The sequence below is a fragment of the Antechinus flavipes genome, chromosome 3, assembly GCF_016432865.1.
Source record: "Antechinus flavipes isolate AdamAnt ecotype Samford, QLD, Australia chromosome 3, AdamAnt_v2, whole genome shotgun sequence".
Lineage (NCBI taxonomy): Eukaryota > Metazoa > Chordata > Mammalia > Dasyuromorphia > Dasyuridae > Antechinus > Antechinus flavipes.
Window position 1 is genome coordinate 328,336,754 of NC_067400.1, and position 17,655 is coordinate 328,354,408.

At 32.2% G+C, this 17,655-nt stretch overlaps 1 protein-coding gene across 1 annotated transcript in view; it reads right to left on the minus strand.

The window, feature by feature from the left end:
* STAG1 (stromal antigen 1) overlaps positions 1 to 17,655 on the minus strand; it is a 318,010-nt gene that overhangs the window by 55,315 nt on the left and 245,040 nt on the right. Inside the window, exons 16-21 of the mRNA XM_051985602.1 lie at positions 14,424 to 14,527; positions 6,727 to 6,819; positions 6,547 to 6,636; positions 6,186 to 6,389; positions 5,672 to 5,742; positions 2,776 to 2,863 (exon numbers count right to left, since the gene is read on the minus strand). Coding sequence (XP_051841562.1) covers positions 2,776 to 2,863; positions 5,672 to 5,742; positions 6,186 to 6,389; positions 6,547 to 6,636; positions 6,727 to 6,819; positions 14,424 to 14,527 — 650 coding nt within the window. The remainder of the gene's footprint in view (positions 1 to 2,775; positions 2,864 to 5,671; positions 5,743 to 6,185; positions 6,390 to 6,546; positions 6,637 to 6,726; positions 6,820 to 14,423; positions 14,528 to 17,655) is intronic.

Consider the following 17,655-nt stretch of genomic DNA (forward strand, 5'->3'; position numbering starts at 1 on the left):
TTGGAATCATTGGCTCTCCTTTTGGTCAATTCCAATTTTTAATGAGCTTTTTTTCCCCAGTAATTTCTTCTAACAGTTTTACCATTTTGTTGCTATCATTCACTTGGGTCCAACTTTTTATAATTCTATTTGGAATTTTCTTGGCAAGGATACTAGATTTTGTCATTTCCTTATCAAGTTCATTTTATAAGTGACTTGCCAGAGTCACACAATTATTATGTGCTTATTATTCTGCCTTTTTTTTTTTTCTATTGCTCCTATTCTTTTTTTTTTTTTTTTTTGGGGGGGGCGGGAAATACAAAAACCGCCTATGAATTCTTGTGTTTCTGTCCAAATTGCATTTTTCTTTGAGGTTTTTCTTAATGATACTTTCAAATTACTCTTTTTGTACTTGTATTTTTAACTTTGGGGTCACCACAATAGTTCTTTATGGTAGACTCTTTTTTTCTGTGGTCATTCTTTCAATCTATATCTTGCCTTGAAACTTGATATTAGTACTAAGTCTTAGACAATTCTTGAGAGGAAGGAAAGGGAGATATCTGGAGCAAGTTTCTTTCCTTTGATGTATTTCTGCCACTTTTACACCTCAGAGTGGAGTTTAAAAATTTTCAGAATTTCAAAAGTAGTATGATTTGAAATGAGTTTTCCTTCACTGCCCTTTGGATCTATTTCTAAGTTCCTGACTCAGCTTGGAGCTGTTGGTTTGTAGTTTCAGTAAATTGATAAGAGCTGTACAACTACATTTCTGAAATTTGTTTGCTACTCAGTATCCAAGCAGGATGGGGCCATGATCCCTTATGATTATTCCTCCCTGCCTTAGACAGGTTTGGCTGAAATTGGGCAGTGGAATACAGAGCTAACCAAATGGCACCTGGATTCTATATCCAATATTAATTCAAGGATCTCATTTTGCCCCAGTGGTTCCTGCCCTGGTTTTTCTATCTTAGTCTTCCTTCTGCCCCTGGGCTCTGGAATACTTTTGTTTCCCTCTAGGTTAGCTAAATGAGTAATTATGACCTTTTCTTAGTTTCTCTTTTTCAGATTATTGTGGAGGAGGTATGCTAGCAAAATGATGAGAGGTATAAAGTGATTTCCTTACTAAAATGAGGGCCAGTTGAGATTCTATAACATAAATTTGAAGTAGACTCAGCATGACTTAATAATTTTTTTCCTAGCTCTATTCAGCATAATATGAATTGAAGAGAAGGCAGAAGAAAATGTGAGTAATTCAAGAATGGGGGTTTGGAAAGGGAAAAAGAAGGCAAGAGATTACCAATAGGAAAAAGAAGAAGTGAACTGGTTTATGAAGAAGTTCAGATGTTGAGAAAGGAAGAGTGTAACAAGTACAGAGGACACGGTGGCATGACAAAGAATTGAAGGTTATAAGTACTGGAGCCTATGAAGAATAGTACTGAGGGCATAACACAAGAAAATGGAACAATACAAGATTATTATCTGAAAAAGCAATTGAAGAGTTTATGAACATGGACTGGGAACACCTATGGGAGTTGCCAAGATCAAGGGCTTGACTTATTCTTTGTATAGTTGAGGTATAGTGGAGGAATAGGTCAAAAATTAAGCAGAGTGAGGAAATGAGAGGTTAAGTTATTTGAGGGACTCATATATATGCTAATATCTTCAGATATGAGGCCAAAGGCTAAGGTGGAGAGAAAGACTGTGAGCCAGATATTGAACTTTGAGGAAAAAATAAAGAGAGTTCCTGTAAGACAAGTAAATTAACTGCTACCAGAATCCTGAAGTGATAAAATTGAACTGAATGAATGTCACAGTAGAAGCTGAATGAGGGAACTAGAGTGAGATAATGGAAGTGCTATATCAGTGTATATATTTTATATCATTCAATTAGAATATGTTTTAGCATACACATTTTTATTCTTTGCATTTTTATCTCTGGTACCTAATAAAAGTTCATAATAAGTATTTAGGAAATAGTTGTTGATTGAAAAAAAAAATTTAATTGTGTCAAAGATACTAATTTTTGGTAGAAACTTCCATGTAATGTTTGTTGTTGTTCAAATTATTTTCAGTCATGCTTGATTCTTCCTGATGCCATTTGGGATTTTCTTAGCAGAGACTAGAGTGGATTGCCATTTCTTCTTCAGCTCAATTTACAGATGAGGAAATTGAAGCCAACAAGGTTGCCCAGGGTTATACACAGCTACTAAATGTAAGAGACTGGATCTGAACACAGGAAATGAATCTTTTTGCCTCCAAACTGAGCATTCTATCTGTGCCTCCTAGCTGCAATTACTTAAAACTGATAAAATGTAAACACTTAAAACTTCTTTCTTTTGATGAAAGCTACCTGTACTATTAAATTATAGTGTAAGTTTAATATTGGGGTAGTTAGAGGGTACAGTGGAGAGGATGCCAGGCATGGAGTCAGGAAGATCTGAGTTCAAATGGGCAAATTACTTAATCCTGCTTGCTTCAGTTTTCCCATGTATAAAATAAACTGGAGAAAGAAATGGGAAACTACTCCAGAATCTTTGCCAAGAAAACCACAAATGGAGAATGGAGACATGAAAGTTGGACATGACCAATTAACAACAAAAGCACATTATTAAAATAGCTATCGTATTAGTTTTTAGTATTTCTTTTAAGTGTGGTAGTTTATACTTACCAAGCATACTAAATCTCTAAAATGTTTTTAAAAAGATTAATTAACTTTGTTGATTATCTATCAAATTCCCTTGAAAGTCAAACAGCTTAGTTTACTAAAGTCAAACATTGAGTACCTGCCCAGTTTCTAACCTGTTCTGGCATAGCTCCATGCTCAATTCCAGTCCTCAGTAATCTGTAGCAGTTACCAAATAGATCCCATTTTGTAAGGTCATGAGCACTGAAAAGAAAAAAGGTAGGGGGGAAAAAAGATATTAAATTTACTTTTGGATGAAAAAAATAAATGAAAAACTAAGTTATGTTTCAATGATTGGATAAATATGGCAATATGATTTGCAAAGATAAAAAACCGTCTGGTAATGGAAATGCTAAGTCAAAATGATCAAAATATCTAAAAAAAACTTATAAATTTAAAGTGTTTTTCCTCCCATTCTTTTACGAGAAATGCATTCTTTAAAAATAATTAATAGAAAACATAAATTTCTATCCTATAAATACAACTGTGGATAGACTTCTACATTTATTAAAAAAGATCAGGTATGTTCATCTGAAATAATTTTGAAATCCATGTTGGGAAGAGAAAAGTTTTAGAATGAGTTGGAACCCCGTTAAAGTTAGTAAAGCCAAGTGCATATATGTTAATGTCAAGATGACTGTTCAAAGGGAAATGAAGTGAGTAACAGAATCAGAGGGGAAAGAATATTTCCCCAGGATTTGAAACTGCCAATTTTGCTAGGAAATGAACCATTAAAAAGGAAAGCTGAATATAATACATTTGACAAAAGCAGTTTAAGGTATTGCAAAATCTCCTGATAGGTATCCCTGCCCCCCCCTCCCCCACATACATATTATATATTAGCCTAGAGGTTTTTGACACCTAAAGGAAGAGTAAGAGAAAAAAAGTGTAGATTTAAAGAGGAAAAAGTAAAGAAGGCATTTGGACAGTCCAGGGATACTTAAGCAAGCAGGAAATGTAACATACTATGTTAGAGACAAAGACAAGAAGAGGGGAAGGAAAGATAGATGAACTGAAGCAGAGGTGGAATAAGTGAGAAAGAAAAAGTATAGCTATAGAGACACAAAAAAATGGAAAAATGAACGAGAAGAAAATAGACACACTGATACAGAAAAAGAAAAAAAAACATGCTGGGGAAAGTGAGACAACAAAGCTTATTAGGTACAGTGGGTGTATTAATAGCTCTTCAATTTATTTGGACTATAGACATCATGACAAATGGTCTTTAACCTCAAAATGCCTACAAACTAACAATTTGGTTTTAGTTGAATTATTGAAGTTATTTCTGCAATGTTTTTCTTTCCTCTATTTCTAAACTGTGAACTTTTATTTAAAAGAAAAAAGAATTAAGAAAATTTTCTTCTATTAAAAAGAAATCAGATTTAAAAAGACTGATATTTCAAGAGTTTTTTTTTTTTTTGGGTGGGAAAGCACTAGAAACCAAGGAGACACCCATCTACTGTAAAACAGATGAACAAATCATGACACTTGAATATAGTGGAATATTTAGTATGTCATAAGAAACAATAATTAGCTGCTTTTTAGAGAAAACTAGGAAGACATGAATAAACTGATGTAGAGTGAAGTGAACAGAACCAGAACTATTCGTACAATAACAATTGTACAATAACAATAACAACGCCCCCCTCAAAAAACACCCAAGAACAATTTTCAAAAGCTTTAAGAAACTCTAATAAACACAATAACTAATCATGATTTCAGAGGGTTAATAAGGATATTCAATTCTTCATAGAGATTTGATAGATGCAAGATATAGAACCAAACATGTTTTTAAAAGTGGCCAGTGTGGGAATTTTATTTGTTTGGATATGCATATTTATCAAGTGAGGTTTTTTTTTTCCTTTTCTTTCCTCTCTAATGGATGTACAGATGGGGAAAGTTTGATAAAAGAGAAAATAAATGTTATTTTGAAAGTTTAATTCAAAAGACTGGAAAAAAAAAGTATTCTTCTAATACTTTTTAATGGTGTCATACATTTATCAACAGATTGAAAGTCCTTATAATATGTAGAGGCTAACAGATTGACTTAGCTTCATTCTTTCAGAAAAATTTTTCATTTCATAGTACCTGAAAGTTACAATTTGAAATCGATATTTAATAAAAAGTTTGAACCTTGTTTTCCCAATTTAAATCTAGATTTTAGCTCTTTGTGTCTTTCAGTTACTAACACATCATGGGATCCAAAATCTCTATCACTATATTCTCCTCCCTTTTGCCCCAATAAAACAAAACAAAACAAAAAAGCAAGAAAAAACAAGAAAAAACTTAAGAAGAATCATAAAATTTACAAGTGTAATGGATCTTAAAGATCACTGGAAGGAACTGAGGTCCAAAGAGTTTAGCTTAAGTTAAGATAATTAATGTATTTGGACTACCTCATCTTAAAGATAAGTATACAGAGATTCAAAGAAGGCAATAAAATGTTTCAGGTTACACCCTTTGTAAGCTACCAGGCCAGGAGTCTAGCCTAGATTTCTGATTTCAAAATCAGTGCTGTGCCTACTATAAAATGGTTTAAAATTTTATTAAGTTTTATTGCTATTTTAAAAATATGGCCAAAACGTCGTTATTTTCACTACCCAACTCCACTTCTTCTTTTTTAAATATAAGATTTGTAGGTTGAAAAATACTGAATACGGGGTACTTTTGAAATAACTTAATACTAAGCCATTTTGTAAAATTTAGTGGATTTAGAGTTAAAAGAACTTAAAAAATTATCTAGTCTAATCCTCTCAGTTTTATACATAAGGACTAAAGAAATTAACGTCCAGAAAATTGAAGTTATTTGTCCAATGATCTTCATCTTCCCTAAAGAAGATTCAAATTAAAATAAGCAAAACCAATGGATAAAAGCTATACATTAATACCTAGAAGATTACTGTGTTTATATATATAATCTATTTTGATTCACACTGTGCCGGAACAATCTTAATTCATCTCTTTTGTTCTAGCACATCTTTCATTACATCAAAACCTATTAAGATGACTTACTTGTGAAAAGAAGTCAATCTCTTTAGTGTTGAGAGAACATTATAAATATCATCATCATCAGCTTCTTCTCCCTATAAATAAAACAAAACTTATTACAATGGAATTTTTTCCTTTACAAACAGGTTAAAACAAAGTGGAAAAGGCTTAGATATTGTAAAAATTCTCAGTTCCTTTTATTTAGGTGAACTAAGACTAAAAATTTTCCATCTAAATTAAAACACACACACACACACACATACACACACACACACACACATATACTATTATCTTGTCCTTCCTGGCCAAGAGAAGAAATAACAAATATCAAGAAGTTATTAGTCAAGAAAAAAGAATTTTAATGAAAATAAAAATAAAGGATGAATTACACTTATTTTTAGGTATATCATTGTTAGTAAAATTTAGAGCAGTTAATATTTCTATAGGCTAGTTGAATAACTGCTTGCAAATGTATCTTAACTAATCATAAAACAAAGTCAAAATAAATATGGTTTGACTTAGAAAACAAAAAACAAACCTCTTGCAATAGATCTTCCACGGAGTGGTTAAATCTATCTACAAATTCATCTATCAGTTGGCTCCGTGCTATATCAACACGATTTTGGATTGTATATTCTTCACTACATAAGATGCTGTAAGTTTTACTGCAGGCTTCTAGAACATCTGATTCTACATGTTTCTCCACAACAAATTTAATTTGCTTCAATAAGGCATCCAGATGCTGGAAAATGAAAAGAATAATTTGAGATATTGCTCTAAATACAAACCATGAATAATCAAAAGGAAAACCATTATCCTTTACCAAATAAATTCATATGACTATTTAGAAATATTATCAAATTAATAAAATTAAATTTTGTTGCAGAATCTAGTCTTACCTTTTCCATTCTGCCTGTGCTATAGATTTCTAGGTCAAAATACTGTGGAATCTGAAGCAGGTTAGCTACCTTTTCGGCATCAGCAGAATACTAGAAGGAATGAACATAGACAAATAGTAATATTCAAAAACTATAAAAAGAATGAACTGAATATCTAATATGCTTTCCAACAGACTTTACCTTTGACAGCAACATAGGAAGTGCAATAATAAAATGTTCAGTCAGTTTGTTTCTATCATCAATTTGAGTTTTCCTTTCTTTGGCAGTTAGCACCTGGAAAATAAGTTTAAAAAACATTAAGAATAGTTAGAATTTCACTTGCTAATTTTCAAGTCTCAAATTAAAACTAATCAGTTATTTTTAGTTTAGACATTAATTAAAGTTGGAACCAGGATTTGAATTTTAAAATAAGCAATGATTCAAGAAATTGACTCACCAAACAAATTACAGTGACGAGGAAATTAAAAATAATGTCTAACATGGGAGTTTAGCAGAAAAACAGAAACCTGACTTCTATACTGTATATACCCAATTTTAAATATAGTCACATAAAACATTTACAAAAATGCAGCCATTTGTATCTATTAAATAGATGTTGACTCAGCAATTGAGATCGAACAAAAAATAATATAAAAAGGGAAAACTTTATGAAAATGATGTTGTAAAGACAAAAAAATTGGTACCCAAGAGTAGATACTTTTCTTATTTTGATAACTTGAACACCAAGTAAAATTAATCAATTTTCCAAAATAAAAAACAAGCCTCTCCTAAAGGCTCTACTTTCTTTCCTATGTGGTATTGTAGCTAGTTTCCTAATAAGTCATAATTTTTAATTATATAATTAAATTTAGGTATAATTTAAAAAGTTATTTTGTGAGTAGAGATAACGACTTTATGTTATTTCAGCTATTCTCTATGGTTCCCCAGGTCATGAATTGCAATTTTTTTTCATAAATTTAGACATGGATTTTAAACTCATTGTTTCATTCTAATTAGTAAAATTATCTAGCTAAATGAATTAAATGTTAATACTATTTAAAAAGTAAAATATAGGCCAAATTAAAGGAATATTTTGCTCAGAGTACACTTGTTTCCATTTTGAAATTGCTAACATCCATAGTCTATGAAACAGAAATATATTACCTTTAAATTGCCTTTTGGTACAAGGGAAAACTAGCACTACAATTGTACATTTGGTGATAAGGAGATGGGGAAGGAGAATGAGAGTGAATACTGTACTTTGATATATTTTGAAGGCTCTAATTATTTTGTTCCATTTTTAAGCAGTTGTAAAAACCTTCCTTCCTCTTCAGCCTATTTTCAGATGGATTCCTATTAGACAGATGTTTTCATCTTTACACCTGGAAACAATGATCTTACATTGCAGAGTTCCTCTCTTGCTGCATGTGTTTTAGAGGCAGAGATGGGGTTGTGGCTGGAAAATTTAGTATGTTTCCGACTATTACTAGAAGTTCATTTCATGCTTATATTCAACCTTTATGGTAAGAAATATGTCGAATTAAATACTTTCTTTTCTGCCTTCTGAGATGAAATTGTCAACTCAAGAACTTATTAGATGCTCTACTTTATTATGAACGAATTTGGGAAACACAAATAAACGAGGGGATGAAGATGGTAAATTTAAAGTTGGAATGGACCTTTAAAGACTTTCTAGTTGATAATCATATTGTATATACCATGGAGAACAGCTTAAAGCCTGAGAGGCTCAGTGGCTTGGCTAAGGAAGCAAAAGTCAAGATAAAAGAAAGTTTGAGCCTTGTCTCTTTGACTCCAAATCCATTGTTTGCTTCATTACTGTGCTGCCACCTCTACTGCTAATATAGAGTATATGTGCGCACATGTGTTTGTGTATGTGACAGAGAAAAGAGGAAGGATGAAGGGGAGAGAAGAGAAGAGAAAAAAGTAAACAAGAGAAGAGATCTTAGGAAATCTTCATGTTTTGAATCTATTATCTAGTATACTTCTATAACAACATTAATTTATCTTTTCTTTTGAAATTGTTTTCCATAATTTTTACATTCCTAGATTGGATCATTTTTATAAACATTTAATCACTTATAATTCTGTTACTTCATCATTTTTATTAAGAACAACTCTTTTGTATAGAGAGTATATTCTTTCCTTATTAAGTTCCAGTTATGATTCCATCTAATCAAGTGTTAGTGATATTTACACAGTATTTATAATCACATTATATCTTAAATCTTGGTACTTCACTATTTGAAATTTTAAGTTTACTTTGCTACTAACACAGCTAGGTGGTATAATAGATTTGTACACCAAGTTTGAAGTCAAGAAGACCTGGATTTGAATTCTGCCTCAGACACTTACTAGCTGTATAATTGGACAAGACTTCTATTTTTATCCATCTGTGAAATAGAGATAACAGTAGCTACTTTCCCAGGTTGTGTGTAAAGCTTAAACGAGAAAATAATCATGAAGTATTCAGCACAGTTACTGATACACAATAGATACTATATAAATGTTAGCCATCATCATCTTTTGATTTTGAAATACGTTTCAATTTTCTTCAGTCATTAAATTTCACATGAATTAGCAGAAGGTAGCAATATTTTAAAATTCTGGCTCCTTGCTCTAGCCATGTGTTCAGCATACACAAAAACCTTCACACCTCTTAGAAAACAAACCCAGGATGAAGCAGCATTTCTTCCTCCAGGGTCAAGTAACATATAAAATTTGTGAAAAATTACTTAGTTTTGGAAAACATGAGATATTGCTTCTGAAAAATACATACAAGAAGAGCATCATATTTATATGACTCCAGATGAACAGAATTTCTACACAAATACTCCCCAAAATTTTTTCCTTTATTTCTTTATGGACGGTTTTCCTCCTCAAACTAAGAACTAATCATACTTTCTACTAAGCCTCTCTAAGGAATACAGAGATATTTCTCAAGCCATTGGAGACTGAAGAACAAAATGCACCGACAGACAATATTAAGATCATTGTATGCAGCAACACAAACATGCCAAATGCTCTCCAAGTCACTGCATAAGTACTCTTATTGCTCATTGTAACTATAAGTAAGACTTTATGCAGCCCAAAGATATAAAGAACCTCGAATCACATAACTGATAAATAGGCAGATGCCTTTAAGTTTCAAATTTCAAACAAATTACTTTTAAATTCTATAACACGTTTTCATACCTGTGCAAATGTCCAATGGAATTCCATGAAAGAGTTAAAAATACAATCTGAAACTTGAAAAGAAAGAGTTTTTCCTGGAAAGCTCATCACTCTTGGAGAGAAATTAACAGCTTACCCGGATGCCCATGATCCAGATAAGAAGTAGGACTGAACACTTAACTGTACTTAGTGAGTATCTCTGGAAATCCTTTTTCTGGTTTTACTTTTTTTGTGGGCTCTATTGCTTTAATCCTTAGCTGTTGTTTATTTTATTCACCTCCATTCCTATCTTTTCTTTGCCACTCTCTTGACTGGACATAATATAAGGGTGTGTGTGAGAAAGTGAGAGAGAGTGAAAGAGTGAGAGAGACAGAAATTAATCATGTCCCGTTTAAGGAAGCATTTTGTTTTGATTATCAATTTAAAATGGAAATTTTCAGTAACTTATATTTCTTTCATCCTTGAAACAAAAACCACAAACCAGCAAATAAGTAGCTTTTAATGTATGTGTAAGATCCTCAATAATTTGTTATGTGGGTCAGTGTCTTTTGAGAGAAAAAATTTCTCTAATAATGACCTATGTGACGTATCAACAGCTATAATAAAAATATGATAACCATTAGCTTTTTTTCTTTTTCCACATCCAGATCTGTTGAGTGTTTCTGGAATTGCAATTCTTCTCTAAGAAGAATTTCCCTTCCCAAGAAGCAGTGTAACATAATAAGAGAACTGGGTTGGAGGCAGCAAGTTTCAATACTGTCACTAAGATTTAATAGTTTTGACTCTGGGAAAGGTCCTGGAATAATTCTTTCTAATACTGCACAGATTGGGAATGATAACAAAATGACAGTTTTCCTTAAACTCTCTCCAAATTGTTATGCTATAAAACTGACCAGCTTATTTAGTTTATAAACAGTCTTGCTGAAGAAGCAATCCCTTGATTTTGTAATCTAACAGTAACAGAAAATACTAGATTTTTTATTGCCACCCTTTGGCTTTATTTGTGTGGAACTTTACCTTAAGTTTCTGAGTAATACAGATGACTGGATTTCATCTCAGACACATATACCTATGTGATCCCAGGAAAATTGTTTAATGTCTCTTTGATTCTTCATCTAATAAATAGGGATAATAGTAACAACTACTTTATGTTGTGGGAAGCAAATGAAGAAATATATAATATGCTGCACACATTAAGTGCTTTATAAATGTTAGCTCTTACTGTTAATGTTCTGAAAACTTCTAAGTTTGTATTAGATCATTTTACAATGTGAAATGATGACCCATAAACTCAATATATTGCTTTGAACATCTTGAGGGAAGAAGTGTAGGTATTTGTACATTTCCCTTGATATTGGATCACTGTTAAATATTTATTGAGAATTAAATCATTGTGATATTTTGCAAAGACCATACTGTATGAATCAGTGTATTTGGATTCACAGAATCAGATATTTAATGCTGGATGGAATCTTTAGTTTAGATGAGATGATTAATGGGGCAGGAGTAAAGTAATCTGCTGAAGGTCAAGGAAGTAGCAAGTGTCAGGGTTGGGATCTAAATCCAAATTGAGGATTTGTAGCCCTGCCAATAATGAGCTAGATGACATTGAACAAGTTAATTCAGTATTTACTCAGCATGTATCCTACTTATAACATAACATGCATATGAAGACAATTCTTATCCTCATTTTTCAAAAATTCTGCCCCTTTTATAGATCAGGAACACAATTTTGATTAGACCTTTTGCTGAGGAATCCTTTAAGAGAGCTGAAAAGAAAATCTGTTCTGTTTCCTATTAAAAGTAAACTTAGGAGAGAAATGGACTTTTTTCTTTTCCTTTTCATTATTCAGTAACATGGTGAAATGTTACATTTTCCCTTGAAATCCTGTATTTCTCTCCTGCTGACCCTAAGCAAGAGTCTGTATGTGGGGGAAAAACCCAATATTTCTTAGGAAGCTTTCTTCTGTTGTTCTACTCTATAATTGTGAAATGAGAAGGCAGCTTGAAAATGTATTTATTCTTCTCAACCTTATTGTCTGGAGGTAAGTTTGAGAAGTTCTAACATTTAATCTGCCTTATTTGATAACAACTATCATAGCAATTTAAAAATACTTTACAACAACAAAACAAAGTTTTTATCACAATGGTCCTAACTCTTATGGTAGAGCAGATAAATCTAAAAGAATTCAGAAGAAAAGGGAAAAAGGGTGAAAAAGGCTTAAGGCTAGAGAAAAAAACCGAAAAATTTGTGTTCACAAGAGTTTGAGGACTTGGGAGCAATCAAAGGAAATATTAAGCAAGACAACTGCAAAAGGGCAGAGTGTCAACCTAAAGACCCAGGACTCTGAAACCAAAAAGTTCCAGTGTCCCAAATTATACTACCAAAAATGCACCCAATGTGATCTGATGCAATGGCCTCAGTTAACTCCACTTTTTATCTTAACTATCATCATTAGGTAGTTAAAATCTAGGGCTAAAATAGAGACAAAGGAATGAGGGGCAGCGGGATCAATCAGTTCTGCTGCTATTGCTAATATCCTGGGCAATGGAACACAGCTGGTCTCAGGTAGGTTAAGGTTTCTATAGGAAAGAACATTGGGAGTTCCAAATTTAGATATCAGAAAAACATTTTCCACTCTAATTCTCTAGTGGGTTCCATGGCTTAGTGCAAGGACCAAGAGGGGCAGACAATAAAAAATTGATGGATCTCCTGACAAATTCAGGATACCCAAAGAAGTACGAATAGTTTTACTAATACACTTGGTGGTTTCATCATGGATGAACTTACATGGATTTAAGCATCTCTACGCTTATAATTCTCAAATCTATCTATTTTTTTTTCAACTTCACTGCTCAATTCTAATTTAGTATCTCCAAGTACCTTTCAGAGTCTTGAAATGGATGTTCAGTAGAGACCTTAAACTCAATATGTAAAAAAATAGTACTTATTATCTTTGCTTCTTTCTAACAACATTACTGTAGACAACACCACTCTTCCTCAAGTCTACAACCTAAAATCCTAGATTCCTCACTATGTCTCACCACCATGTACCCCACATCCAAACTGTTGCCAAAATACTGCAGTATCTTTTGAATACACCTCCTTCTCTCTTCTGACACTATTACCCCTTTAGTGCAGGCCCTCATTGATTCATGTTTGGATTACTATGATATCCTGCTGGTGGGACTGACGACCTCAAATCTCCCCACCTTTCCAATCTATCCACCAATTAGTTGCCAAAGCATTTTCACTAGCACTAGTCAGCAGTTAATTTTTAATCAGTTCAAAAAATGTTTATACTTATATATATATGATAATTATATATATACATGTAAATATATATATATAATTATAAATAATAATTTATAATAAGTCCTTACTTCTTAAACCATATGTATGAAAAATAAAGCAAGGAAAAACTGAATTTTCCTTGTGCATCTATGTCTCCTATTCTTGTCTGAGTCAGTCGACTGAGGCTGTGGGGCAGAATTTGTAGTAAAAAGTTTAAGCATTATAACTTTCCAAAGTATAGTTTGGACTGAAAAAAAACATTACACTAGGTCACACCACCTTCTCTGTAGGCACTCATATTCTACTTTCCATACCCTCAGTCTTCTCAGGCAGGTTAAGGAAAGCATCAAAGGAGGAGGACAAAAGAAGCCACCTTAGAAATGGTAATTATGAAAAATAATGGAAAGACAGGCAATCCTATTAAAAACAGAAAAGGTTCCTAGGAAGCAGAATAATCTTCCACAGTGGGGACAGAGGATGAAAAGCAGTTTCTTTTGAGAGGCAGGATAGTGCAATGGAAGTAACATTGAGTTTAGATTTAAGAGAATTTGGGTTCAAGTCCTGACATTGACTCTTAACAGTTGTGTAACTGGGGGCAAGCCACTCAAATTCCATGAGCTTTAGTATTCTGGATGTATCAAATGAGTACCATACTATTTGTACTACCTACATTTTGTAAGATTCTTGAGAGGGAAATGATTTGTAAAAACCAAAAATAAAGAACTATAAAAAGATGAGATACTATTGTTGCTATCAGTCTCTATAAAGTGAAATATTTAATTTCTGACAAAATTTCTAAGGTCCCTTTCACATCTAAATCTAATGATCTTATTTTTATTATGGTTAGGAAAGAAAAGAAAACAAAGATTCAGGGCAAGCATTTTATTCATTTATAAAGATTGTGCAACTACCTGGAATTTCTGTAATAAGTACTATATTTCTTTTAAGAACCTCTGAGGAATAAACAAGTACATAAAGAACCTCAATATTCTCTTTTAAATTTCTCTCTTTTTGACACTTGGAATTCCTTAGCAATAATAATCCAAATTAAGTAAAATGTATCTAAAAATTTAGATTCTGAATTGAGACTGCTGTGAATCTTTATAGTTTAGTCTATATTTAGGGAGTTTGTTTTCCTTAACTATGCTATTTTTTAAAGGATTTTGTTGTTGTTGTTGTTTTTGTTGTTGTTGTTGTTGTTGTTTTTTTTTGGTTGGGGTGATAGGAAGTAGAAGGAAGAAAAATTAAGACAATTAAAAAAATTCTACACTTAAAGAATTTAGATATCAGGATAAATACATCTTAGAACTTCATTCTAAGAACTAGCAAAGTAATTTAGATGCATTTCTCTTCCAGTTACATTTACTTTATAGCTGCTCTGTTGCATTCCACAAATATTAATGAAACTTACTCTCTTGCCAGTCCCCCTTCCCACTGGAGGATGGGCTTCAGCAGCCTGACGAATTGTACAAACCATCAGCTCTATAAGAGCACTCTCTTGCCGGTCAGACATTGCTGAAGTGAAAGAAAAACAATATTATTAGCTGTATTCCAATAATCATATGCCAAACAAAATGATAATCAGAAAGTTGTATATCATCACTACTGACTATAAAAAAAATTCAGTTAATTTGGTTTTCACTCCTGGGCCCAATAAATCTTCATGACAACAAAGAATGGCAATAAAAAGAAAATCCAGATGGGACACTTGATAGTGTACATAATATTCTGTACCTATAGTTTCCTTTTTCCAGAAAGGTTCAAAGTGTACAAATTCAAAAGCTCATAGTTTTCCAAGCTCAAGTCAATTATCATTCAATTAAAATGCTTACTTATTTTGAAAAAAAAATGTTAAGCTCATAAATTTTTGTCTCGATATTATCAGCATTTTACTTTGATGCTTCTGGATTAACTATAACATATTGATACTTACCAAGGAAAAATTCCTGTCCTTTTCATTTCAAATTTTATTAAATTTACTGGGAGTTCATGTTATTTAACCTATATAGTTCTTAAGTGATCAAAATGAAAAAATTATCTCAGAGTTTTTACATTCAATGAAATAGTAAAAATATTTTCCCATTGAAAGCTTTCCATTATACCCGAATTCCCATAACTTTTGCTAGAAAACAAACATAAGTGTAAGCCTTGAATCCCCCCTCTCTTTTCTTTCCTATTGTATTGGAATTTAAAGTATGAAAGGGACCTTAGAAATCATGAGGATTAACACCATATTTTATAGATGTAAATATGTTTCTGTAAATGTCTTCCTAATTTTCAATTAGAACTTGTTAAAGTATTTAAGAAATCTGTAAATTAGGCAGATCTTTTAGAACTTGTAATTTAACTTTAACCTATATAACTATTACTTTGTTTACACTATCTGAAACCAAAATAACTGAATGGTTTTAAAAGATAGTTTTCTAAAGGACCAAGGACAGGCCAAATAGCCAAAATAATTCTTTTTTCAAGATGGATACAATGAACTGTCAGATAAGAAATATTCTACCTCCAGGCACTAACACTGTTCCTTAAGTATTTTTTTTAGTTAGTAATTTTCTGCAATATGACTTTTAGCTTCACCATGTGCTATAACTATATTCCTGAAAGTCACCAGTGATCTATTAATCAATAAATCAAATGACTTTTTGTTCAACTCTAATTACTTAACTCCTTGGTTATAACTGAGATTGCTTACTATACTGTATCCCAAGTGAAAATCTCTTCCTTTTAGTTATGTGATATGAAATTATCTTTGAAAATCCCTTTGACTTCCTCCCTCCTCCTGCTTCTCCTCTTGAACCCTCTTTGAAGGTATTCTTTATGGTACAGCAAAAAAGAAGAGGAATGCATGAAGGGATAGATTTAGAATATGGAAGAATTGGTTAACTATTGACATCTAGTAGGGGGCAGAGAAGTGGTACAGTGGATAGAGCAACAGCCCTGAAGTCAGGAGGACCTGAATTCAGATCTGATCTCAGACACTTAACACTTCCTGGCTGTGTGGCCTGGGCAAGTCACTAAATCCCAATTGTCTCAGCTTAATCGCTGAAAGCCATGATTTTTTCCTCTCTAAAATTAGGATAATAATACCGGTGGATACTTACCTCAAAGTACTGTTGTGAGACTCAAATGATATAATGCATGTTAAGTGCTTCACAAACATTAAATAAAGTGTGACATAAATATCAGTCATCATTTCAGCCACCTGTACACTTCAACATCTGAACTTAAAAAACTCATCTATTACCATGGCTCCAAATAACCTTCTATGTAAATGACTTCCAAGTCTGTACTCAAGATTGAGTTTTTTAGAAGCTTTTAATCGGGTCATTTCTTACTATATAATGGAGTTTCCTTGAATGTCTCTAGTCATCTTATGCTCAACATTTCTAAAACCTAAAATTATTTTTCCAGTTGTACTCCCCTGCACTAGCTTCCACTCCTGTCATATATATTCACAATATTCTCCACTGTCTATATTAAGGACATTTTAAGAATTTTTTTAAACTAAATATCCCTATAATTAACAAGTCATCAAGCTTTACCAATATTTCCTTCTATCTATGCCTAGACACAAATTCCTTTCACATTAATGCCACCTCAAACCAAGAACAAATTTCCAACTTTTTTCCATTGATATAAAATGTATTTCAAGCATGTCTACATAGCTCACAACAAACTAATAAAAGAGACCACATGAAATATGATCTTTCAGGGATTAGCTAGTAAAGGAAAGAGTTTCCTTTAGAACATTAAAGTAGCCAATAACCTTGGAATTCTTTTGGGAGAAAAGGGGAAAGAAAGGAATAAGTATGTATAAAATGTCTACCATGTGAAAGGCATTATGCCAAGTGCTTTACAAACATTATTTCATTAGAGAATCAGAAGATAAATCAATGGATATTAAGATATTAAAGACAGGCACAAAAAATTTATTTCAAATCTGTTTACTAACAAAAGCTTTCTTTTCTTCCAGAAGACAATGCCCCAGTCATCTAAAATTCCTGTAAGCAAAACTGCATATATGAAACATACTATTTTAAAATTGTTAACATTAGATATTATATTCCAAATACAAAAAGATCTTAAAAACAATAAAATGCTTAAACCAATTAACTTATTTTTGTTTGGTGAAAGTAGGAAGCCCTGCCATTTCCATAATGAAGAAGTTCATAGTGGCAGCAGTCAGTGTCCAAATATTCAGATGAGTATGTATGTATTCTACATACACACATGTAGTAAATCAAGATGTAGCAATGGATATGTATGGTTTGAGACTAATTCTACTTATAAGCAGTGAGAATATTTTCTAAATATCCTTTCCTTAGCAGACATCAATTCTGTTGATAAATTCTATGGAGCCATATTCTAAGTCGAGCCCAAACTCAAGATTTCAAAATATCCTTCCCAGCAAACCAATATACTTATGATTTTTAGCAGAAAAGAATAAAAATGACAACTGAGTCTATATCATAATACACCAACCTAAAATAGGTAGTGCTCCTTGGTAAAAAAAAAAGTGCATTAATTAATTTTACTTATTTAAATATTAATGAATTAATTTTATTAATAAGCTTAACATTTTGGAAAGAAACTAAAAAGAAACTATAAGAGACAGTAGTTAACACTGAATTTAAGAA